This window comes from Glycine max, chromosome 14 (assembly GCF_000004515.6).
Source record: "Glycine max cultivar Williams 82 chromosome 14, Glycine_max_v4.0, whole genome shotgun sequence".
NCBI classification, from domain to species: Eukaryota; Viridiplantae; Streptophyta; class Magnoliopsida; order Fabales; family Fabaceae; genus Glycine; species Glycine max.
In genome coordinates, this window is record NC_038250.2 from 8603902 (window position 1) to 8612518 (window position 8617).

At 28.0% G+C, this 8617-nt stretch overlaps 1 protein-coding gene across 1 annotated transcript; it reads left to right on the forward strand.

Moving 5' to 3' along the window:
• The first annotated feature begins 671 nt into the window (after positions 1–671).
• LOC100807072 (homeobox-leucine zipper protein HAT9) lies at positions 672–3354 on the forward strand. Its single transcript, XM_003544460.5, has 3 exons — positions 672–1311; positions 1765–1844; positions 2738–3354. The coding sequence occupies exons 1-3, from the start codon at positions 811–813 to the stop codon at positions 3072–3074; spliced, it is 918 nt and encodes a 305-aa protein (XP_003544508.1). The 5' UTR covers positions 672–810; the 3' UTR covers positions 3075–3354.
• Positions 3355–8617: the final 5263 nt, after the last annotated feature.

Sequence of the window (8617 nt, forward strand, 5' to 3'; positions counted from 1 at the left end):
TTGCGAAATCTTAACACTAAAGGTTTCCTGAAGTAAACTAATGTATTTTCATTATTGTGGATAAATATTTATACAAAGGGATGTTCAATTGTTTATCAATATACACATGACGTAAAAAACATTAAATATATCTTATCAAATACTTTCCTTTATATATATATATATATAATCACTCAACAGACAACTTCCATAAAATATGAGTTATAGAGATGCATATAAATTACTTTTGATCATTATTAAAAAAATTATAAAAAAAAGTTAAATCAAAATTTTGGAAGAAAAGTAGAAAAGTGAAAAGGTTAAAAGGGCGGAAATATTCTCTCAATCATATATGCTCTACATTGTGCTATCTACTTTCCACGTGATTCCACGTATACCATATACCATATACACTTCATCATGATACATTTGCTTGTTATTTTGCAGAAAATGTCCTGCTTGGAAAGAAGGGGGAGGAGTCATTAACTTTCCCATGGTCAACTTATGAGCCAAAAGGAGAAAAGGAAATTAATTTCATAGTTTTCCAGAATAAACCACATTTATATTATTTTCCTCCATGCATTTAAATCTCTAATTTACTTGCCTAATACTCCTAATAAACAAACAAATGAGACCCCACACAAAGGCACAAACCCAATCATATAATAGATCCTCTTCATTCACACACGATCTCATCCCTTCTTACAAAGTCTCTATTCCTATAATTTCCCACCCCACACCCTTATTTTCTTATCTATATAATATCTATTCACAACATATTGCAAGTTGCAGCAAACCCCTTCAACATTTTTCACCCTCAGAATTCATATCATGAGTTTTCATGATACATCAAACACGGGGCTTGGACTTGGTCTTGGTCTTGGACTTGTTAGCTTCCATGATCAATCAGAGAATTGCATGAAGAGTACTAATGATCCCTTGAGAGAAATCCATAAGATAAAAAAGGTGGAGAATCCATCAAAATGTAACAGCACATACCCTTCACTTACATTAGGACCACCAGATGATGATGATGATGATGATGATGAAGTGAATAATCAACCACCAAGTTCAAAAACTGAGTCCTATGAATATTTTCGTCCCCATGTTTCTTCTCCTAGTGCGGTGTCTTCATTTTCCAACTATTCTAGCATCAAGAGGGAAAGAGATCAGGTTTTGTGGGAAAAAGAATTTGAGGTAGAGGTAGAGAAAGTTCCAACAAGGGTTGGTGATGTTGACGAAGATGGTAACCCCAGAAAGAAACTTAGGCTCACAAAAGAGCAAGCCGCAGTCTTGGAGGAAAATTTCAGAGAGCATTCTACTCTTAATCCGGTACCTTAATAAATTCAGAGAGATTAATTATTATCATACATATATTTTTCTTCCATTTTTTTCTCTCATTTTTTTTTTAATTTTCTATCACATTATTTATCATTTTTTTATTTTTTTTCTGTCTTTTTTTTTACTTGAACAATTGTATGATCTATAATCCCGATCAATCTTTCTCTGACATATAATAAAATATAATTAATTTTTTTTCTTAAATTAAAAATCTTAAATATATGTCACATAAGGATTGTTCAAGATCATGAATAAGATGACGATGTTTTTATATTGATATTTTTTATTAATTGATATTACATATATGATATGATTAGTTAATCATGGTTTAGTTTTTTTTTTTATGGAGAGAATCATGGTTTAGTTTATTTTTCTTCGATCAATAATTAATTCACTATAAGGTTATCTTAACTCGATTTTCAATTCTTTTATCATTTTCTTCAGAAGCAAAAGCAAGAATTGGCAATGAAGCTGAATCTGCGAGCAAGACAAGTAGAGGTGTGGTTTCAGAATAGGAGAGCCAGGTAGTTTTCAAGTACCCTACTTTACCTTGTTCCTCTGCAATTAGAAGTTCATATATAAATCTATTCATTAATCTCCTTGTTATTTATTGAATAATTACTTTCCTTCATATAAGTCCTTCTAACTGGTTTAAAGAGAGTAACAGGCACGGTTTTAAAAAGAAAAGTAGAAAATTGTCATTAAAATATTTATTCAAATCACAAATCAATAATTATTACTTACAAAATTACTTACTTTGTAAGTAATAAAAAATATCTAATAAAGTGTCTTTAATATTATTTAACTACTAATGTCTTTATGTTATTCATTATCATGAACTTTATTTAAAACAAAATATTAAACATTTTTAAAGTCTGTCCTATTCCAATATGATTGCATGTCTTCATAGAAGATATACGTGATTTCATAAAAATAAAAAATAAAAACATTTTTAAAGTTTTGAAGATTATAAAGATTTTTAATTCAATTGTACTTTTAGTCTTACATTTAGACTATGGGTGATTTTGGTTTTTCAGTTTTTGTTAATTGATTAAGTTCCTTTACTTTTTTAAATTACCAAAGTTGGTTTCTTGATATTTTTATTTAAAGTCCTCAAATTCTTTTTGTTTTTTTAATCTAAATATAAGATGGTTTATGATGTAATTGAAACACAAAACAATTTTAAAAGAATAAAATTAATAAGTTTTGTAGAAATTAAACTTAGTAAAATTTAATAGATTTTATACAATGTGAGATTAGGGTTTAAAGAAGATAATTTTTTTTTTGAAAAAAATGGGTTGAAAATTGATAATTTGATTAATAATTTCGAGTCAATATTTTTATATTTAGAATTAATTACTTTAAGTAATTAATAGTGCAGATTTTTTCCCCTAACATAATTACATTACGTGTACAGGACAAAGCTAAAGCAAACCGAGTCAGATTGTGAACTATTGAAGAAATGTTGCGATACTCTAACCGAAGAAAATAAGAAGCTGCAAAAGGAGCTGCAAGAACTAAAGTCAATACAAGCAACGCCAATGCCCCTTTATATGCAGATTCCAGCAGCCACACTTTGCATTTGCCCTTCTTGTGAGAGAATATGTGGTGGCAACAACAACAGTGATGGCGGCAACAATAATAATGGCTCTTCACACACGACATCGTTGCTCATTGGCTCAAAGACACATCATCATTCCTTTTACAAAAGTAACAAGTATCCATTCCCCCACTCATCATCCGCAGCATGCTAGATATATAGATAGTTCCGAGGGTTGTGTTTCAATGATGTGATCATATGTAGTCATTATTATATAGTTTGATAATTAGCATGTAAATAAAGATAGGTGATCAGTGATTAGTACTAGCTCCACATGCTTTCTTGTAAGGCACGTGATTATATATGTATACTTCATAAACAGAAAGATCAATTCATAGAGCTAGATTTTTCTAATTTGTTGTAATTTAATTATATGTAATATACTTATGGCCTATGGGTACATTTATATATGAATAACAATGCAGGGTTTATCATATGGTTCGATCACATTTTCATTTTATTATGGTTGATATATTTGAATTGAACGCCATGCATAGATGAGCTATATATTTAATTTGTTCTCGATCAACCGTGGAATAAATATAAAAGTTCGATCCTAATTTTGACTTATATTTAATATTTGTAAAAGTGTCACCAAAATAAAAAATGAATTTTTTATTTTTACATTTCAATAAATTTTTTTAAAAAAATACATTAAAATAACGTATATGTATTGAAAATTAATTTAGAGTGAAAAAGTACATATAAATATTTTATAATTAATTATTATTAATAAAAAATAATAAATAATATTCTCAAATAAATAAATATTAACTTTTATAATTTCATCCTTCCATAGTCATATTTTTCCTATGTGTGTATATATTGAAAATTAATTTATTGCGAAAAAAGTATTATTTTGTCTGAAAATTTCTCAATCTATATCCAATGAATTGTTATAGTAAACCTGCACAGTAAAAAAATGAAAATAAAACTTGCTGTTTAATTTTCAGCAATTTGTATATATTTTGTGATGTTTAAATTTTGAAAAATAATTACTTATTTTTTAAAAGATTTGTCAAGAAGGCAGTAAAATTACATTATCATTTCCTTAAGATAATTTAAACTAAATTAAGCACACAGTTAGTATAAACTAGCAAAAAAGTTAAATAAATTATGTCACCGAATAAAAAAAATAATTTTTACTTTAGTTGTAACCTAGCGTACGTTGGGACGAACCAAGAAGCAAAAGCAATGGGAAACTTATTAATTTGATCATGTTGATTATTCATTCTTGAAAGTTGACATGCACGTAGGATATCCATTTAAACTTAACTATCTACACCCTACGAAGTTCTACTTGCATGAATGTTTATTTAGTACTTACAACACAGTATAAATTATTATTTTAAAAAATAGATTATTTAGACATTTGTAATTTAAGTTCTTAGAGACCAAATCAAATTATAAGTAAACTTGAATTCAGTAGTTATTTATGTACCTTATAATTTTTTATTAAAAAACAAAATTTGGTGTATTTTCACCTTTTAGATACACGTATAGCAATATTTAAATTTAAGCAAATCATGCTAGTTTCATCATCAAACTTATACGGGCAAAGGATAATATAATTAACTAACTCCCAAGATATGGCCTCCTTGAGCCACACATAGGGATCAGGATGATTGGAAGAGTTTTTTCCCTCTTTATTTTAGAAAATGAAAAACACTTCCAATACTTCTAAGTAAGACATCCAATGATATGCTTAAGTTGTGCCAACAGAAGTCCACTAATCAAAGAGTTATTGTATATGCTTAAATATTCGCAAATAGTTTCACCTAAGATGTTTGGAAGAGATTTTACAAGGTTATTTGAACTTGTGGAAAAATTAAAAATTGCTACAAATTTTATTATATTTGAATAAACTTTATGATTAAATTTATAACATAAACTTCTTTTTACTCGGACATACTTAAAGGCAATGCTGAAAGAATACTCTTGCAACTTAATTACCATGATTACATCATCGTAATGCGTAATATATATTAAAGGAGTAGAAGAATTCAAATGTTAAGGGTTTTTTTATCAGATGGATACCATTGGCCTGACGGTGGTGAATTTGTCATGCCTCCTCCATTTAAAAGGCACTCACCGTGACGCAAAATAGTGATGTTGGGTGCTTAAACAGTTTTTTTTTTTTTTTTAATTAGCAAAATGATAAAATACATTGATATGTGAAGGGCACAAAAGGTATCCAAACCTATATACAAGTGTTAATCAACCTATGTCGTTGCTGTGGTCCCAGATAGTATTCCTCTGTCTTAGCACATAATAGCTGGAATAGACTTTTTGATTTTTAAAAGACTTTGAGGGTGATGAGATGGAGATCCTAGAGGGCTTTGGTCTTGAGCTTTTAGTTCTTCGTCTCATGCTTGGGGAGGAAGTTAGAATTAATATCAGTCACAGGAGGAGGGAGTAACAAAGAAAGAAATGTTTCTCAATTTTGTAGTTCTTGATAGGCCTTTCATGGGAAACAGAGGAGGGAGTACTATATCTTAATTTGTTTTTCTTCTTCCATTATTTTGATTTTGCTAATAAAATTAATTATGTGGAATATAAAACAAGCCTTTGTTTTGACCTTGGATTTGTCATATTCCCTTTTCCATATGTTAAACCTTGGATTCAATTAAAGTTGTTCTTAATTATTTGCTAATGACATTGGCAGATGATGTGTAATAGGTTGAAAGCATATATATTTCTTTCACAAGAGAATCTTACTTAAATCAGACAAAATTAATATAATTGCATCAAGATAATATTAATATAATTAATAATTTTTCTTCTAAAGTATTTATTACAGATACATACTTAAAATTTGAATTTAAAATCAACTATAACAACCCTAGATAAGTTAATCTGTGTAATTGGTGGTTAAAAGCATTTTGATTCTACTTAATTGGTTTTTGATTTGTTTGTTGAAATTTGTATCATGTGGCATTTTGATTCAAATCTTTAGCTAGCATTAATATTCTGTCACTATCATGCTCTCAAATAAAATGATAAGATGCGTCACATTAGTTAAAAATATAGTCACAATGTTAATATATTTTTTATAATACTTGGACAATCATGTTCCTTTGAGCTCGCTTAAAGGTGATAAGTTAGGTCTAATTTGTTTTAAATAAGGTATAACAGTTAATGGTAGACCACATGTAAATGTCAAATCCTGAACGTGATTGGAACAAATCTTAAGTATGTGAATGAATATTCACCACAAACCAAAGCTCCGTCACTGCATTTCCCTCGTGCCCCAACATCTTATAACTGTGCTCCGATTTGTACATTCATTCAACACAGTCAGTGCTTAAGATCCACTCAAATCACAATACATATATCACCCATCTAATACCACGTTCTCTAATGTACATTCTTTTAAATCAAATATACTTTTAACTGGTGAATAAAATTCATTAAAAATAACAAAATCTTGTGGGTGTTTTAATTTTCATTTAATGGATGACATTCATAATTTTATAGTTTATAAATTAAAGTATATTAAAAAGTTATAGTAAAAAATATGTTACTAAAATACTCATCTACCTACAAATTATGCACGGAAACCCTGTGCCAAACAGCAATCATCACCACTATATGTTCTTCCTCAATATATAACAGTCAAAAAATATTATATGAACACCCATTATATTATTTATAATAATTAGAAAGATGGAAAAAATAAAAATATAATAAAATTTATGATGTAATAAAAAGAAAAAATATAGATAAATAAAAAATATTAGATAAATATATAAAATAATGAAATATTTGTATATCATTATTCACGATCACTGGGATCAACATGCGCCAAGGCAACATCCTCGTTCCAAATTAAAGTAAGAGACTCTTTAATTTAAAGTGTCTTTGGGTTGGGTCCCGTGAATAGTAGTGATGATTAATTATTAATTACGTGGAGTTAGGTCGACCTTTGGATTATGCATTTGCAACCTTCTGGGTTTAATTAGGGACGAAAAATACACGGGAAGAATTGTTGTCAGTATATATGTTATTGGCAAACTTATATATGGGAAAAAACTGAAAGGAAAGAAAATAGGTCATTTCAAAAGAAGAAAGTTATATTTCTTTCATTCGTTTCTTCATAACACATTCATTTAATTAGTTTATATTAATCTTTAAATTTTAAGTCAAATTTTGAAGTTAGATCATTGGTTATTCAATATGGATTAACACTATGGGGATAGAGGAATTGTATTTTAATTAAAAAAATTAAGAAAGAAATTATGGAGATAATAAGGTTTGAAAGTTTAATAGACCATATATAGTAATTAACATTTTGATATATTAATCAAAGATCAATATAAATTTAATAAAAAAAAACTTGCAATTGTGATAAGTTATTTGTCTCGTACTTTTAAGAAAGTTTTAAATGTTATATTTATATTTATGCCTTTCTAAATTGACGCATAAGCATTTAATGCATATTCAAATTAGTTTTCTTATATTTTAATTCTGAGATAAATCATAATATAAATTTTAAAGAATATTTTTTTTTTACATATAAAAGATATTTCTATGAAAGTTATTGTTTTCCAAATTATTAAATTAATAAATATTATAATGAAGACTTTTATCTTGAAAACAACTAAAATATGTATAAAAATTATCATTTTAATTTTTCATTCCATCTTCAATATTTAATTATTATTTTAAGTACAAAATTATTTTTAAATAATTTTACCATAAAAACATGAACGATTTAAATAAAATAAAATATCATAAAAATTTCACTTTACATAATCAAATATAACATTTATTTATATAATTAATTACAAAAACAATAATAGATTATGAAAATAGTTTTATTATACAATTAAAAAAAAGGGTTATGCACTTGAGTGTAAAAAATTTTATATGATTATCCAATTATTATCCATCATGTATAATAAGTTTATTGACTTTTAAAATAATTTTCATAAAATAATTCAAATAGTGATTTAGGATTGAATGATAGTGTAAAACTATTTTAAACTATTAAACATTAAAGTTTATAACTAAAGGATATTCTCATTCTTAAGTGCATTTGTTTCAATAGTATGAATGTTACCAAATCTTGTATTTTGTCACTAGAAATGGTGAGCTCTGCTAGGGTTTCCGATCGAAAAGAGTGAAACTATTACATCAACTGAGGAGGACGATCTCCTCCATAGGAGTAGGAAAAAGATCAAAGAAGTTTTTCTAATGGCTACATTGAAAGATCCTCCTTGTCTTTTGCGGATAAGTTATTAGAGCCCGTTGGAGGAGAAAAGTCAATGGAGTTGGAGGAAAATGTGAACAAGGAGGTGGTGGAGGAAGTTCCAAAAGAAGAAGATGGAGATCATAAGCTCGATAGACCAATAATCGCTTTGTCAAATATGGAGCTTTTGAGATGGGCTTCACCATGGTTGAATACTTTAGTTGTGAATGTTATGGGCAAGCATATTAATTTCTACATTATTGGATAAAAAATCCAAAAGGACTGGGCACGTAAAGGAAAAATCCAAATTATAGACCTCCATGATGGATACTATCAAGAGGTTTTCAATAGCTTGGAAAAGTACAATTTTGTGCTATTTGAAGGGCCTTGGATGGTGGCAAATCACTATCTCTTAGCGCAAAGATGGAGACCTTTTTTTTCTTGATGAATGCGGAGCAAGCAAAATATGTTTGTTGTTTGGACAAAGTTCAGAGACTTCAATGAAC